Source organism: Marmota marmota, unplaced genomic scaffold (genome assembly GCF_001458135.2).
Source record: "Marmota marmota marmota unplaced genomic scaffold, marMar, whole genome shotgun sequence".
NCBI classification, from domain to species: Eukaryota; Metazoa; Chordata; class Mammalia; order Rodentia; family Sciuridae; genus Marmota; species Marmota marmota.
In genome coordinates this window covers 44,279,228-44,297,584 of record NW_025999900.1, presented here as the reverse complement: position 1 = coordinate 44,297,584, position 18,357 = coordinate 44,279,228, and the positions used below count along the sequence as shown (strand labels likewise).

Here is an 18,357-nt window from a genome sequence, read left to right as displayed (position 1 = left end):
TAATGGCTGCACCAGTCTTTATTCCTACAACAGTGGACACACATTCCCTTTCTACACACCCTCACCAACACTTACTACTGCTTGATTTTTTGATAATGGCCATTTTGGCAGGTGTGAGATGATACAGTGTTATTGATTTGCATTTTCCTGATGATTAGTGAATACTGATCAGATACCTGCTGGCTGTTTTGTATGTCTATGGAGAAATGTCTATTCAGGTCAATTGCCCATTTTTAAATTGGGTTATTTGTATTTCTGCTATTGAGTTGTTGAATTTTTTATAAAAGTTTACATATCAACCCTTTATCAGACATATGGTTTGCAAATATTTTCTCCCAATTCATCGGTTGCCTTTTTATTTTGATTGTTTGCTTTGTTTTGCAGAAGTTTTTTAGTTTAATGTAGTCCCTTTTATTTATTTTTGCTTTTATAGCCTGAGCTTTTGACATGATATCTGAAAATTCTTTGCCAAGGCCAGTGTCAAGGACTTTTCCCCTTATGTTTTCTTCTAGGAGTTTTATGATTTCAAGTCTTATATTTAGGTCTTTTGTCCATTTTAAGTTGAGTTTTATATGTAGCATAAGGTAAGAGTCCATTTCATTTTTTTTTACTTGTGGAAATTCAGGTTTCCCAGCATCATTTTCTAAAGGAACTATGCTTTCCCCCTTGTGTCCTCTTGCTGCCCTTGTTGGAAATTAGTTGACCACATATGCTTGGTTTTATTTCTGGATTCTCTTTTCTGTTCCACTAGTCTATGTGTTTGTCAGACACATATTGTTTTGATTATTATATTTTTAGATTATAATTTGAAATCAGGACATGTGATGCCTTCAAATTTATTTTTCTTGGATTGTTTTGGCTATTGGGGGTCTTTTATTTAATACAAATTGGTTTTACATTTTGAATATCAGGGTTTTTGTCTTTATGGATTTGAGAATTTTCTGATTTTCCTTCTTGTCAATGAATTGGTTACTTTTAACTACCAAAGTAAAATGTGCCTATATCAAAATCAAATACTACATGAAAGTATATAAAGAGTAAGAAGGCTAGGGGTGTAGTTCAGTGGTAGAGTGCATGCTTTAGCATGCATGAGGCTCTGGGTCCCATTCCCAGCACCAAAAAAAAAATTTTTTTTAAGTGGCTTCTTTTTCAGTGTGTACCAGCTTCTAGCTCAGTCCCTTCATTAAGGCAAACACTATTAAAAATCTTATCAGTAAGTTTCCTGACCTTTCCTCCATGAGTTTACAAATGAACATTTATACATACATGTAATGATATAGAAGTCAGAATTTTACTCATTTTCTTTGGTAGTATTTTACAATTTTTTTCCTGCATTAGTGTTTATAGATCTAAGAATTTATATCTCTGACTTTCTTCTACTCCGTAAAATCCCTTGATTTCTCAGAAAAATTAAACTCTTACCATTTCTCTATCCCTCATAGTAATCTGTTCACCTCCCCACCATGTTATTCTGGCTTGTCCATAAAACATTGAGAGACTACTAGCTCAGAGTGTGTTCACTGTCTGATCTACCTACTGCTGCCTCCCATCTTCCTTTTTCAGAACTGGCTGGGTTACACCAAGAAGAGAGCACCCATCGGCTTTCATCGAGTTGTGGAAATTTTGCACAAGAACAGTGCCCCTGTCCAGGTAATGGCTTATAAAGAGATTTGAGTACAGGATACTCTGGGAGACTCAACTTTTAGCCTCTTGCTATTCAGTAATGGATAGTTGGCCTGCTCTGATTTTCCCTCAGTGGCGTACAGTGGCTGCACTAGATCTTGAAAAATAGGTAAGGCCAGGAAAGAACAGTCTCTTCCCCCTTAGAAGTAACTCTGTAGACTGTCATCTTTGAGCAGCATCTACTGTGTTTAGCTGTGTGAAGAACTGATATACTATTCAAATGATTCAAAATGATATTGATCAATGAGTATCAAGAAGCAGTAGGCAGTAAGAAGGGAAGATACTGGGGAATGAGATTAATCAAATTATATACATGTATGAATATGACATAGTGTATTCCATTATGTATAATTATAATGTACCAATAAAAAAATTCATCCTTGGGCTGGGGATATAGCTCATTTGGTAGAGAGCTCGCCCTGCATGTGTAAGGCCATGGGTTCAATCTCCAGCACCACACACACACAAAAATTTCATCCTAAAAATAGAAGCAGTAGTCAGAGCATTGGATCTTCTCTAGTGCTGTGCCTTGCCAGCATTCATATCTGACTTTAGGATAAAGAGGAATGTGCTCTTCCCTTCTTTCCTGAGGCTTCAGAGAAGTGCTGTCTAGTATCACCTCATTTTCTGCTGCAGAACTAATCCTTTGTGTGTTGATGGAAATGGTAGATATTTAATATTGAACTCTTTACCTTCTTTCAGACATTTTATTTTCTACCTGTGGAGCTCTGTGTTCTGTGGGAATTATTAATCAGAAGTATCTCTTCCCACAGATATTACAGGAGTATGTCAATTTGGTAGAAGATGTGGACACAAAATTAAACTTAGCTACTAAGTTCAAGTGCCATGATGTCGTCATTGATGTGAGTCCTAAGAAATGAAAACCCCAAATTTGATCCTTGGTGAAGATTGGGGGATTATAATTTTCTTTGTCCTAGATCCTGAGATGCTTTTATCAGATTGGACTTAAAGGAGAAAATAGTCTGGCAAGCGTTAGTTGGAGATCAGCCTTCTAACAGGTTTCTCTGTGCTTTTATAATTTGTTGCATTTGGAGAACTCAGAATTGATTCAAGTTACTTAGACTCTGTAGACTTCAATCCAATATAAAGTACTGTAGGTGCTTGATCCCCCAACTGTTATCTCACTGCAGCCTCTTGGCCTTTCCTGGATCCTTGAGGATCCACAATTTAACTCTTTGACTTATGAGAAAGATACTCTCCACCTGGTGCTCATGTGAAGATGGGAGTCCATATTGGATAAGATACAAAAAGAGGCAGTCCTTCATAGAGAAGACTAATTGGGGGTTTGTATTGTTTGATTTGCTGTGTAGACCTGCCGAGACCTGAAGGATCGTCAGCAGTTGCTAGCATACAGGAGCAAGGTAGATAAAGGATCCGCAGAGGAAGAGAAGATCGATACCATTCTCAGCAGCTCGGTGAGCAGCTGCACTTTCCCCTCCAGTTGTCCTAGGAGACAGATACNGGTGGGAGTCCATATTGGGTAAGATCTCTCTTGGTCTAAGAAAAGTGACCATTCTTGAAAGGAACTCTCCTAGAATAAGAGGTATAGGTGTCACAGGGTAGCTGCTTCATTTCCTCTTAGCTAATTATGGTCCAGAACCTAGTGCTGGATGTTTGCAGTTCTGCTCTGAAGGAAGAGAGAACAGAACCAAATTGGCTGTATTCCAGGGGCCTCTGGAAGTGGGGCCAGTACTGCTCAGGACCTGCTGAAGACACACTCAAACCAGGCTGTGCAACCCTTCTTCATTATGTCAGATGTTGCTAAGATATTGTGTTTCTTCAGCTAAAACCCCTCTGCTGTCCCAGTCTACTTATCCCCCCAAAACTTAGGATTCCTCTCTCACCGGCATACTGAGATGACCTTGATGAGATATCGCCCTTATCTTTTACTATCCCAGACCCACCACATTATGCAGAGCTCAGATTCAGCAGTGCTGGAGTTTTCCCTTTAGGCAAAAATCTCATTATCTTCCCAGAAGTGTCCAGAGAGTTTCACCTAGGCTAAACTCAGCAGCATTTCTCTGAGGATATTTAAATGGAGGTTTTATTTTCACACTTGACTTTTGACAGAATGTTCGGTGATGCTGTTTTCTGCCGTGTACCAATATCAGCCTGTTTGACTGACCTGGGTTTTCATACATGCCTACACTCCTAATAAAGCTTTTTCGTCCTTTGTGCCTGCCTTTTCTTCCCTGCCCAGTTGTTTCATGCTGAATGGTGAAATAATTACTCAGTGTCTTGTCTGTGTCCGTGATTTCATTCAGCTGCCTGTGAACACATGTCAGGTTATAGAGTAAAGGTGCTTATGGCAAAGCAGGGCTGTATGGTAACAGAAAAAGCACTAAGCTGAGTGACCACAAGACCTAACTTCTTTTCCAGCTCTGCCACTGACAAGCTATGTGGTGCTGAGTGAATCCATTTCTCTCTGGACTCATCTTCATCTGTGAAGTGGGGGTATGATAATGTGTAACCCTGTAGAGTTCTGTACTCCTGTATTTGGAGTGGGAGAAGTGGTAGGAGGAAAAGACACCATGCGTCTACAGAGGCACAGAGCATGCTTTATGGTGACATGGTTCTCCGATGGAGGAAGTTTGCCCCTCAGGAAACATTGGGCAATGTCTGAAGACATTTTTCATTGCCATACTTGGTGGTGCTACTGGCATCTAATGCATAGGACAGCCCCCCACAACAAGGAATTATTTTGCCCCAAATGTAAGTAATGCCATTGTTGAGAAACCCTGCTTTAAGGGGGACAGCCTCCGTCTTTTGCTCCTCCCTTTTGTAATCTTTGCAATTCCAGGTAACTTCATATTTAGTTCCTTTTCTGATGATCCTTGCTGTTGAAGAAATAAGAATCTAATTTGCTAGATTGTGCTAAAGTTATTGGTTCATCTTCAGATAAACGTTGGGAACTTTATTACCTAGTGTATCATTAGAATTGAAAAGCAGAACTATTAGGAGTATATATACACATTATCTATCTAATCTGTATTTTAATTTGTTAGAGGGATTTGACCTTATTCTTATGGTAGCTAGATAGACAGTGTATGTAAGGCAGTTGTCTTCATGTCTGGTGGTAGAACTTAAAATTCACAGGGCAGACAGTTGGGAAGGGAAGATGGAGATAAAGTGATGGAGAGCAGGGACAAGCTAGAACCATGAGAATAGACTAGGACCCATCTCTCTTCTCACTGCCTCCAACCTTGGAGTGGGTATCCTGAACAAGAAGCTGGTGGCCTTTGTCATGGAGCTGAAAAACACCTCGCCCAGGAATAAGCAGCTGAAGGAGGATCCAGAAAAAGGTTTAGTAGTTTTAGGTCCATCTGCTGCCATATACCAAGGTAGCCAGCAGATAAGCAACAATGTGTGTGGACTACGGAATGGCCTGCCTTTCAGCCTTACAAGCTGAAATACAAACTAGTTGCGGGTTTCATTTCCATCCTTAAGATTTTGGACAGAAGTAGCTCATATGGTTCACTCTAACCCTAAATATGGGCAGAAATTGCTTAATGTGAATAGGGTTTCCTTTTGTGGATATGAACAATGAAGAGAATTCTGGAAAAAATAGTTAGTCCTAGCCACATTGACATTACAAAACTACAAATGAATCCCTATTTTTGAGAATGTATAAGTAAAAACAGGCCTAGAAATTATATCTGTTCTGTTGAACATATGTGCACTATACTGCTCTGGGAGGTTTTGAGCTTCACTTTCTGTTGAAGTTAGAAACATCACTTGCAACATTAGAATGCCCCGATGTAAGGAAGTGTTTTCTTAAATTTAATAACTATCATGTTCCTTACTTCAGGTGCCAGGGAGTTGGCTTTTAATGAGATTGGGAGTGTGACATAGCAACCTTCCTAAAAGAGAGATTAGAGAAACCTGATGCAAGAGGTCATGTATTATATGATTTTATTTAATATGAAATATCTGGAATAAATAAATCCATAGAAAGCAACTTGATGGTTCCAGGGACTGGGGTTGGGGAGAGATGGGCAGAAATTGCTTAATGTGAATAGGGTTTCCTTTTGTGGATATGAACACGTTTTGGAATTAGATAGAGGTAATTGAACAATATTCTGAATGTACCACTGAATTATTCACTTTAAAATGGCTAATTTTATGTTAATTTCACCTCAAAAGTTTTTGTTTTTAAATTTAACAAGAGTACTAAAGACTTGAGTGCTTTTAAGTCCTCATCTCAGTATCACTATTGCTATAAAATTGATCTGTGATTTCTTGAACAAAAGACAGGCTTGCAAGAGTAACTCAGGTAACGCTAAGATCTGTATAATACTCAAGTCTGGGGGGAAAAAACCAACTAGAAATCCAGTCTCTTCTGTTGGGGAAAAAAAGAGTCCTATACTGATCTGTTTTAGTACTCCTAGAAGTAGTGAAAGGAACTTGGTTCTTCATGTTCAGGTCAGGAAAACCTGCAGGTGGGGCTGGCCCCTTTAAGACTAGGAGACTGAAGTACTCTGGTAGTTAAGGAGTCATAATGACAAACTTTCTTAAGTAATTCTACTTAGATATGTATTAGTTATCTGCCTGGACCAGAAGTACTGAGGAGCAGAGTCCATCTCAGTTGGGTTGGTGAGAGTTGTATATAGATGAATTAAACATCTACAAGTTTATTTTCTAAAATCTAGATGTCTCTGCCCTAGATAAGGGACCAGTGATATTTAGTTTGGGTTCTTTTCTACCCTATGGGGAACACAGAAAGTTTAGTTAAAGGGAGGATTTCCTTGAAATAAGGTCCTATGTGTCCTGTCCTATTTCTGAAACCTAGGGAATGGAAGGGAGAAGATCCTGCCCATGAACACCTCTGAAATCCATTGCTAATATATATTCACTTGCTGAAAACAAATGCCTGTAGCCTATGTGAAGCAATATTACTTTGGGTTTCTGTTCAAATTTTTCATGAATGTAGGATTCATGGGCGGCCAGTGATAAAGAATCCTCAGGGGGATCCATACTTAACAATATGAACTCCAGGTTCAGTATTGGAGAGAGAGGTGCTGTAGCCTATCATGAGAACTTTACCCTAGGTACACATACCATAAGACAAGCTCTCCTGCATAGACCTGTTTTTCCATGGTAGGAAGCCATCTTGATTGGTATCTGTCACTGCAGGAGATGGTGGCTTGAAAATGGACATGCTAGAGAACCTTGAATCCCTACAGTTTGATAGTGAGATTCCAGAGGAAGATCGTTTCTGGCTGTATTTGCAGGGTCGTTCTCGGGGACTGATGATTGAGGCCTGTGCCCATGCAACTTTCTTCTGCAAAGTATTCTATAATTTGAGGTAAGCTAGGTCTCCAAGTTCAGGAAGATAGATAAGATCTCACTGCTAAGAATCCATAAGTGACTTAACCTTTTTTATATTGGAGAATAAATTTGGTAGAAGGATTGTTTTCTTACCTTTTCCAACCTGCACTCAATCGTTCCGGGTCTGAAAGGCCCAGAAAAATTCATACCGGGGTCTCCTGGCATAATAAGACATGGATTAGTGCAATTTTCCTTTCAGTTGGTGAATTAATGATCATTCATTTATACAGCAGGACCACCAGTTTATTTTCCACAGCTGCTAATGACTAGCCTTTACTTGTCTATTGGCTGCAAATAGAGTCAGTTCTTTCTTTGGAAGCTGACCTATTAGTGGACTACTTCATTTGAATTGATCATATTTATAAATAGAGCAGGAAGCTTCCGCTCAGTGAATTTGCTGATTGGCTAACAAGGATACTGATAAAGTTGGTTATACCCAAGATAACTGTTGAGAAACCAATATATGGACTTTCCAGGAGGCATTTTAGATTTGGCTAGACATTAAGAGAAAGTGTTCTCTTTCACCAGAAGAGAAGCTTTCCGTAGAATATGGCATATGATGCTTATATGGAAACACTAAGGCTTTAAGACTCTAGGTTTTACAAAAGTACAGAACAAATATAAAATAGTGAATAAAAATAAAAGTAATACTCTATGTATTCAGAGGGTAGACTTTGTTACTCTTGGGTCAAAAAAAAAAAAAAAAAAAAAAGGCATCCAGGACCAATACTAAGTCAGTCTCTGAAAAGTTTAGACTCAAATCCTTCATCCTCAATTTCTCAGGTCTGTTTTGCTTTTATAAGTCATTTATTTTAATAAATCATAACATTTTTATAAAAATGTTACCTGATTTCACAGGTATGTGCAAAACTGAAATAGCTAAGTAGAAAGAGTACATATATGGAAGGACAGGGGTTCACTCATCTTAACAATAGTGAAAATTGACAGCTGTCTGCAGGTGTGATGTCAGGGAGACGGAGGAATAAGAAGCCTAAGACCTCATAATTCCACAGAGACACTTAACAAAAATAAATGTCTAAAAAGGCTTTATGAGAACTTTTGAAACCAGTTAATAAGTTGGTGGACTCCAGGAAAATGTAAAGCAAATAACAGCTACATGGTAAGAGTAAAGAAAAATGGTTGCACTTGACTTGAGATAGCCTTTCTCAAACCACTACAACTTGGTATGATCAGGAGAAAACACCCAATTTAGAGATTTTACCTTAGAAAAGTGAAATGTATATTCAACATTCTAGCTTTTCAGGGTTGCCTGAAAGATTGCCTGATGGGGGTCAACATGCTTTGAATGAGAACCAAGAAGAGCTCAGTGGCTTCTTGTAGAATAGAGAATGTGCAGTATCCTGGTGAGACATAAGAGAGAGAGAGAGATCGAGCGAGCGCAAGCTCCTGCAAAAGAAACAGACTGACTTCTCTAGTTGGGCAATTACAAAAACAAGCCCAGAGGGGCTGAAGCTGGGGCTCAGTGGTAGAGCACTTACTTGCCTAGCATGTGTGAGGCCCTGGGTTTGATCCTCAGCACCACATAAAGATACTGTGTCTATCTACAACTAAAAAAAAACAAAAAAAAAAAAAACCCAGAGAAAACATTACCCAGAAAAACTTTAAGAAGGCCTCAGGATCTCCTGTTGGACAATTGGTACAGTTCTCCCCCAGTATGTAACCAGTCTATAAAGATTGAGAGAGGTGGATGTTTTTTACATTCTCAAATCCCAGCAAAAAATAACAAGATATATGAAGAAACAAGAAAACATGGCCCAATCAATGGAACAAACAATCTCTGGAAACCAACCCTAAAGAAGCAGATCTACAAATTACCTAACAATTCAAAATAGCAATCTTTTTTAAAAAAATAAAAAAGCACAAGGACTTATAGAACTCAGGTGAACAACTAAATGAAATCAGAAAAAGAGCACTTGAACAAATGAGAATATCACCAAAAAGAAAGTATTAAAATCTTGAGCTGAAGAACAGAATGCTGAAATGAGACAATTCACCAGAGATGTTCAACATTAGACTTAACCAAACAGAAGGATTGGTGAACTCAAAGATGGGACAATTAAAATTATGAAATCAGAAGGAAGAAAGAAGCAGAGAGGAGGAGAAGGGAGGAGAAGAGAGATGAAGATAGAGGACACCATTTAGCAGGTCAATAGATGCATGATGGGAATTTCAAAAGGAGATGAGAACCTATTTGAAGAAATACAGGCCCTAAACTTCCAAAATTTGAAGAAAGTCTAAATTCAAGAAGCTCAAAGAACTCTAACTTGAATCTAAAGAACCCATACAAACACACCATATTCAAACTATCAAAGAACATTGAACACAGAAAAAAGACTATTTCTCAACAAAAACATTACAGGCCAGAAAGAGTGATTTGATATATTCAAAGTGTGTAAGAAAAAATAGCCAACTGAAAATACCTTATCTAGTCTAACTCCTTCAAACATTGAGGAGAAAAAAATACCTTCCCAGATAAAAGATCAGGGAGTTCATCACTGATGGATAAGCCTTACAAGAAATGGTAAAGAGAGTCCTTAACGTTAAAATGAAAAGATGCTAGATAGCAACATGAAAGTATACAAAAATGATCTCTCTGGTAAAGTTAAATATATATGCAAATACATAGCCTTCAATACTGTAATAGGTGTTATATAAATAATTCCTAATTCTGATATAGAATTGTGAAAGCGTGAAAGCATGAAACAACTGATTATGTTTATAGATACAAAATATAAAAAGGTGTAATTTGTGACAACAATAACAAAAAATGGGTGAGGGGAAGAGTAAAGAAATAGAGTTTTTATATGTGATTAAAGTAAAACCATATCAGTTTAAAATAAGTTATTATACCTAGGATTCTTATGTCTTTCTCTGTGGTAACCATAAAGAAAATCCCCATGGAAGATAAACAAAAGAAAATGATAAGGGAATTAAAACATATCATTACAAAAATGAAACACAAAGGAAAGCAGCAAGAGAAAAGGAGGAACAAGATAGCTACAAGATAAAGCAGAAAGCAATTCACAAAATGGCAAAAGTAAGTCCTTCCCTATCAGCAATTACTTTATATATAAATGGAGTAAACTCTCCAATCAAAAGACACAGAGTTGCTGAATGGAGAGACAACAACACACAGTCTGAAATTAAAAAGATAGAAATAGATATTCCATACCAATGGTAACCAAAAGAAAATAGGCCATATTTGTATCAGCAATACTTTGTCAAAAACTGGCATGAGGGACAAAGAATGACTTATTTATTATGATAAAAAAAACAAATTCACCAGGAAGATATAACAAATGTAAATATATATGCCCTTAGTATCAAAGCATCCAAGTATATGAGGTAAATATTGTCAAAATTGAAGGTACTCAATAATAGTAGGAGGGGCTGGGGATATAGCTCAGTTGGTAGAGTGCTTTCCTTGCATGTACAAGGCCCTGGTTTGGATACCAAGCACCCAAAACAGAACAAACAAATAATAGTAGGAGATTTCAACTCTCCATTTTCAATAAAAGCTATAACAACCAGATAGGAGACCAAATAAGGATACAAAGGGGTGGAATCCAGCTGGAATCTAACAAACAAATGCATAGCGCTCTACTTGACAGCAGGAAACAATATATTCTGAAGTACACATGGAACATTCTCCAGGATAGATCACCATTAGGCCACAAAATAAGTCTAAACACATCTAATATTAAAATCATATCAGGAATCTTTTACCACAATGAAATTGTTACGGTTTACAGGTGTCCCCAAAAGCTCATGTGTGAGACAATGGAAGAATTTTCACAGGTGAATTGATTAGATTATGAAAGTTGTACCCTAATCAATGGATTGATCAACTGATACAGATTAACTGGGTGGTAACTGTAGGCAGGTAGGATGTGCTGGTTGCTGGGCATGTGCCTTTGAGGTTTTTATTTTGTTCCTGGTGAGTGCTCTCTTTGCCTTCTTGCTGTCAAATCCTAAGCCATTCCTCTGCCACGCCCCTCTGCCGTGATATTCTACTTCACCTTGAGTCTAGAGCAATGGAGTAAGCCATTTAAGGACTGAAACCTCTGAAATGGTAAACCCTAAATTATAATTGTTCTTTTCAATCAATAGATCTTTTGGTCACGGTGATGAAAAAGCTGACTAAAACAAATAATCTAGAGTAGCCAAAGGAAAATTTACAAAAATGTGGAAATTAACATACTCATTAATGGCTCAAAAAAGAAAAGGGAAGTGCTAGGGATGTAGCTCAGTTGGTAGGGTACTTGCCTCACATGCACAAGGTCCTGGGTTCAATCCCCAGCACCACACACAGATACACAAAAAGGGAAATTAGAAAATATCTTGAAAAATGAAAATGGAAACATGACATCAAAACTAATGGGACACAGCATAACAGCATAAGCAATACTAAGGGAAGTTTATAGGTCTAAATGCCTACATTAAAAAAGAAGAGAGGGGGCTGGGGTTGTGGCTCAGTGGTAGAGCTCTTGTCTGGTACATATGAGGCACTGGGTTAAATCCTAAGCACCACATAAAAATAAATAAATGTCCAACTACAACTAAAAAAAAAAAAAAGAAAAGAAAAGAGATCTCAAATCAAAAACCTCACATAACACCTTGTCTTAGTTCATTTTTTTCTGCTATAACAATACCACAGAGTTTATAAATTATAAAGAAAATACATTTATTTCTCACAGTCCACCTGGTGAGAGACTACGAGAGAGAGAGAGAGACAGAAAGAGAGAGACTGGAAGCAAGAGAGCATGTACATAAGAGGGCTGTTTTATAACAAAGCCACTCCTGCTCCAGGTACAGTGGCACATGCCTGTAATCCCAGCAACTCAGGAGACCAACGCAGGAGGATTGTGAGCCAGCCTCTACAACTTAGCAAGAGCCTGTCTCAAAAATAAAAAATTTAAAGGGCTGTAGCTCAGTGGAAGAGTGTTTCTGGGTTCAATCCCAGTGCCATAAAACAAAACCACTCCTATAATAACTAGCCTACTACCATGGTAATGGCATTTATCAATTCATGAGGGTGGAGCCCTCATAACCCAATCAATTTCCAAAGGTTCCATCTCTCAAAACTGTCACAGTGGCAATTAAGTTTCAGCATAAGTTTTAGAAGAGACAAACCCCCAGGATCATTTTGATCAGCAGAGAAAGCAGCTGAGAAAGTAAGCAACCCTTTGATGATAAAAACACTCAACAAACTAGGAAAGGAGGGAAATCACCTCAACTCAATAAAGGCCAGACATGGAAAGCTCAAGCTAACATCACACTCAATGGTGGTACGGGTAGAGTGAGAGGAATTAGGGAAGAAAGAAAAATTAGACATCCAAATTGGAAAGGAAGAAGTAAAATGATCTCTGCTTATAATGACTGATTTTATATGTAGAAAACCCAAAGACTGGGTGAGAGGGGAAGGGAGGGGGTGTCGAGGTAGAAAAGATGGTGGAATGAGTTGGACATCATTACCCTAAGTACATGTATGAAGACACGAATGGTGTGACTCTACTTTGTATACAACCAGAGACATGGAAAATTGTGTTCTATATGTGTAATATGAAATGTAATGCATTCTACTGTCATATATAACAAATTTGAATTAAAAAACCCCAAATTCTTCCCCCAAAACTGTTAAAACTAATAAACATTTAGCAAAGTTGCAGGATATGAAACCAGCACTCAAAAATTAGTAGCATTTCTTTAATCTAACAAACAATAATCTGAAAATGAGAAAACAATCTCAGCTGGGGGTGTGGCTCAGTGGTACATGCATACACAGACTCTGGGTTCAAGGGCTCATGAGAGAGAGAGAGAGAGAGAGAGAACACAAACACATTTGCAGTAGCATCAAATAATTAAAAAAAAAAAAAAACTTAACACAAAGGGGTAAAAGGCCTGCACACTGAAAACAACAAAACATGCTGAAAGAAATTAAGAAGACTTAAGTAAATGGAAAGACACCCTATGCTTATAGATTGCAAGACTTACAGTATTAAATTGTTCATTCTGTACACACCTGTAAACTCAATGACTCTCAAGAGGTTGAAGCAAGAGGCTCTCAAGTTCAAGGCCACCCTGGGCTATTTTGCAAGATCCTCAGCAACTTAGTAAGACCTTGTCTCAAATTAAAAAAATAAAAATAAAAAGGGCTGGGGATGTGGCTCAGTGATAAAGCACCCCAGTATCCCCATCCCTCAAAAAAAAGTCCACAAAGTGATCTATAGATTTAATTCAATCCTTATCAAAATCCCAATGGCATTTTTTTGGTAAAAATAGAATAAAAGCATGCAATAATTTATATGGAATCTCAAAAGAATAGCCAAAACCATCTTGAGAAAGTTAAAAAATAAAAAAGCTGGAGGCCTCATACTTCTTGATTTCAAAACACATTACCGAGCTATAGTGATCAAAACAGCTTGGTACTTGCATAAAGTTGGCCAATAGACTGATGGAACAAAATACCCCAGAAATAAACCACATAATACAGTCAAGTGATCCTATACCAAATCTACACAACAGGGATAGTCTCTTCAACCAATAGTTTTGGGGAAATTGGTTATCCACCTATTAAAGAATGAAGTCAAACACATTACTTGTGTATATTTCACTGTATATATATTTCATACATATGTTCACACACACATGAAATGGACAACAGGTATATAAAAAGATGCTCATATCACTAATCATCAGGAAAATGCAAATCAAATTCACAATGAACTATCCTATTAGAATGTCTGTTAGAATGGCTGTAATTAGAAAATGAAACAAGTGAGTTTTGGTGAGGATGTGGAGAAATTGGAACTCTTGTGCACTGTTGGTAAGAATGTAAAATGGTGTAGTTACTACAGAGGAGAATATGGAGGGTCCTCAAAATTTTAAAAACAGAATTGCCATATGATCCAAAAATCCATTTCTGGGTATATATCCAAGAAAATTAGAAACAGAATCTCAGCATGATATTTGCACATTCGTTCATTGCAGGATCATTCCTGGTAGTCGAGATGTGGAAGCAATCTAAGTGTCCACTGGTGATGAAGAGATAAAGAAATTGTGTTATATAACACAGCAGAATATTATTCAGCCCTAAAAAAAATCTTATGCTACAACATGGATGAAACTTGAAGACATTATGCTAAGTGAAATAAGCCAGTTGCAAAAAGATAAATACTGCATGATTACACTTCAGTGAGGCATCTAAAGCAGAAACAGAAACAGAAAGTAGAATGTAGTTGCCAAAAGTTGGGGGCAGGGGAGTTGTTATTCAATGGGTATGTAGTTTTAGGTTTTCGTTTTTGTTTTTTTTGCTACCAGGGATTGAACTCAGGGGTCCTTGGCCACTGAGCCACATGCCCAGCCCCTTTTTGTATTTTATTTAGAGACAGGAGCTCACTGAGTTGCTAAGTGTCTTGCTAAATTGCTGAGGCTGGCTTTGAACTTATGATCCTCCTGTCTCTTTCTAGAGATTTGTTGCACAATAGTGTGCTTATTGTTAATAGTACTATACACTTAAAAATAGCTAAAATGGTTAATTGCTTGTTATTTGTTCTTTATCATGATTAAAAAAATTTGACAGCTGTCAGCCTTGAAAACAAAAAGGAGTAAGTCCACATGCGTCACACACTATGGTATAAGGTACAAGATTGGCTGTTCACAGTGATGGCCCAAAGTCAATGAAATGATTAAATATTCAGACTTGTGTTTAAGAAGGCAGGAAAACACATAATGTATGTAACCAAAAGATGTTCATTTTAAAAGGTTTTAATCTAGTTTTGGTCCCTTGGAAAGGAGGTGTGATAACATTTCTAAAAAATTTATTCAGATGGAACATTTAATTTGTTAGTAAAGCTGGGTAAATGGCACACGATTGAAATGCTTTCTCTCTGAAGTACCTAAGGTGCCACTAGGCTTCTGAGAAAATGAAAGCAATGAACATTAGTCGTTGACAGGAAGAGCTATAGTGTGTACATATATTTATGTATGTTTGTCTGTTCATTCTCCAGAGAATTATTACAAAAGAATCAAAATTCCAGCTCTCTCTCAACTAAATCAGGTGACGTGGACATGGATGACAACAGGAACCTAAAGGTTGGCATCATTGGAGGTGGCCGTCTCGGGAAGCAACTGGCTCGTACACTGCTACAACTTGTCCCCATCCCTGCTGCAAGTCTGCGGATCTCCACTCGGAGGCCAGAGGTCCTGGGTGAGCAATGTGTGTTAGACAGTGGAGTTTAGACGTGCTGGTTAGATGATGACAAAGCCATTTTGAGAGTCCCTTTAAACGGGGAATTCTTGTGCACAGCACCAGAGTGCTTAGATTGCTAGCTCCAAAAGCTAGAAAGATGGCTTTTAAACATGTGGTTTAAAACAACCTTTTTCTCCACTGAACTGTTTTATATCAGCCTCTCCTGCCTGTGTCCTTGGTGGTGAATTATCTTCTGGATTCAGGGAAGCTTTCCATACAAAGTTCAAATCTTCTAACTCAACTAGGTAAATTCTGGTGGGCGTTAAACAGTTTCAAATATTTGCAGTTGGCCTGGTAGTTTTAAAAAATAACATTTATTGGATTTCAAAAAATGTTTAATAATAATTCCATTTACTAACCTGTGTGATAGAAATAAGAGCAAGGAGGAACTATGAATATAGCTTAGTGGTAGACTGTTTACCTACCATGTGCAAGACCTTGGGTTCAATCCCCAGTACTGTAAGAAAAAGAAATAAGAACAATGATTACTTCTGGTAAGAAAGACTGAGAAAGGGCCTGGAGGAATTTCTGGGGAGATGGAAATATTTTACATCTTGAGAAAAGTATGAATTATATGAATGTATGCATTTTTTACAACTGTTCAAAACATATACTTCAGATCTGTGTGGCACTGTATCTAAATCATCTTTCAATAATAAAACCTGAAAAATAAAACAATATAAATAATATATATTATAAAATATTAGAAGGAAGAAAATAATAACTACCTGTAATCTTCTTATCAGGGTTATCAGTTTTCTTGCCCCTGCCCTTTTCTTTTTGTTCTGTTGAGGATTGAACCCAGGCCTTTGTACATGCAGGTCAAGCACTCCACCAACTGAGCTATATTTCCAGCCCAGCTTTCTTCCCCTTTGATTTCTCTAATTATCTCAGTTATTGTTTTAGTCAGCTCTATTGCTGTGATCAAAAAGATATGACAAGAATAGTGTCAAAGAGAAAAGGTCTATTTTATTGCAGTTTCAGAGATCTCAATCCATAGATGGCCAATTCCATTGCTCTGGGCGGAAGGTAAGGCTGAACATTATGGCAGAAGGACAGAGGAAAGCATCTCAGGATTAGGCAAACAAGAAACAGAAAGAGGGCTCCACTCAATAGGGACAAAATACAAACCCCAAAGGCACACTCTCAGTGACCTGTCTCCTCCATCTACACCCTACCTGCCTATAACTACCACCCAGTTAATCCATACTAGTGAATTAATCCACTGATTATGTTATAGCTCTCATTATCTAATCCTTTCACCTGTGAAAATTATTGCATTGTCTCACACATGAGCTTTTGCAGGACATGTCAGATCTAAACCATAACGTCGATACTGTGCCTACCTGTTTGTATTATGCCTTTTAAATTTAATATATCATAAGCATATTTCTGTATCACTTCACAATAATGATTTAAAACCCTTCCACTGTCCCACAGACAGTCTTTGAGAGCACTCCCTGTGTCTTCTGGGCAGGGTATGCTTACTGCCTCTGGGGTCTGGACATTTAGATGCAAAGGTGTGTGTCTGGGCAGTGGCTAGGAGTGCCAGATCCTCCATGCCCATTCTACCTTTCTCTATTTTTGTCTCAGGATTTAAAATTTATTTATCTCAGTAAATAGATTAATGTAAATATGAGTTTAAGATTGTATAGCATTCCAAAGTATGGGATACACTGTAATTTACATAACTGTGCCATAAATATTTAGTTGAACTTCCTTGTACATAATTTTTGAAAGTTATGTTTTATTTTGAAATAAAAATATTAGAAAGAAGAAAATAATAAGTACCTGTAATCTTCTTCTCAGGATTGTCAGTTATTACTAGATCAACATGAGGGTATAATGTTATTAAGATGTTATTTGCATACAATAAACTACATACACAGCATATAATTTAATGTTTATTTTTGTTGTTGTTGTTTTAAAGAGAGAGAGAGAGAGAATTTTAATATTTATTCTTCCAGTTGTTCGGCGGACACAACATCTTTGTTTGTATGTGGTGCTGAGGATGGATCCCGGGCTGCACGCATGCCAGGCGAGCGTGCTACCGCTTGAGCCACATCCCCAGCCCATAATTTAATGTTTTGACACGTGTACATATGTTAGTTTTATGTCACTGTGACCAAAATACTTAACAAGACCAACTTAGAAGTGGAAAAGTTTATTTTGAGTTCATGGTTTCAGAGGTTCAGTTCATGGTCTTCTGGCTCATTACTCTGGGCCCAAGGTGAGACCAAGACATCATGGTGGTAGGGTGTAGCAGAGGAAAGCTGCTCACTTCATGGCAGCTGGGAAGGAGAGGGTAGGGGCAGGCAGGGGAAGCAAGTGAGGCACCAAGGAAATATAAATCCTCCAGGCACACCCCACCTGCATACAGTTTACACCCAGTTAGTCCATTCAAATTATTAATCCATCAAATGGATTAGTCCACAGATTGGGTCATAGAACTTGTGATCTAATCATTTCACCTCTGATCATTCCTGCATTAACACAGGAGTGTTTGGGGGACACCTCATATCCAAACTATAATAGTATACCTGTGAAGCCATCAACACACTCAAGATAATGAGCATACCCTCAAAAGTTGCCTCTTGCCCTTCATGAATCTCTATATCCCTGCAGCTCCCCACCCAAGAATTCAATGACAATGATTTCTGTCTCTACAGATTGATTAGTTTTATTCTCTAGAATTTTTTTTGTATTAATGGGGTCATACAGTGTGCATTTATTTCGGTCTGGTTTCTTTTACTCTACATAATTATTTTGAGATATGTCTTTCATGTATCAATATCCTTTTACTTCTGAGTATCATTTCATTGTATTAATATTGCATAGTTTATTCACCTGTTAATATAGATTATTTAGTTTTTGGCTATCACATATAAAGCCACTATGAACATTTTTTGGGGGGTGCTGGGGATTGAACCCAGGGCCTTGTTAATGCAAGGTAAGCACTCTACCAACTGAGCTATAGCCCCAGCTGCCGCTATGAACATTTTTTTTTTTAAAAGAGAGAGGGAGAGGGAGGGAGGGAGGGAGAGAGAGAGAGA

At 37.8% G+C, this 18,357-nt stretch overlaps 2 protein-coding genes across 2 annotated transcripts in view; both read left to right on the top strand.

Annotated features, from left to right (window-relative positions):
* The window catches only part of Vipas39 (VPS33B interacting protein, apical-basolateral polarity regulator, spe-39 homolog), a 29,460-nt gene extending 25,459 nt beyond the window's left edge, over positions 1 to 4,001 (top strand). The window contains exons 17-20 of the mRNA XM_015488348.2: positions 1,564 to 1,650; positions 2,457 to 2,546; positions 3,015 to 3,184; positions 3,905 to 4,001. Coding sequence (XP_015343834.1) covers positions 1,564 to 1,650; positions 2,457 to 2,546; positions 3,015 to 3,184; positions 3,905 to 4,001 — 444 coding nt within the window. The remainder of the gene's footprint in view (positions 1 to 1,563; positions 1,651 to 2,456; positions 2,547 to 3,014; positions 3,185 to 3,904) is intronic.
* Positions 3,167 to 18,357, top strand: part of Noxred1 (NADP dependent oxidoreductase domain containing 1) — a 27,727-nt gene continuing 12,536 nt past the window's right edge. The window contains exons 1-2 of the mRNA XM_015494364.2: positions 3,167 to 7,009; positions 15,063 to 15,262. Of these exons, the coding sequence (XP_015349850.1) occupies positions 6,855 to 7,009; positions 15,063 to 15,262 (355 nt within the window). The 5' untranslated portion in view covers positions 3,167 to 6,854. The remainder of the gene's footprint in view (positions 7,010 to 15,062; positions 15,263 to 18,357) is intronic.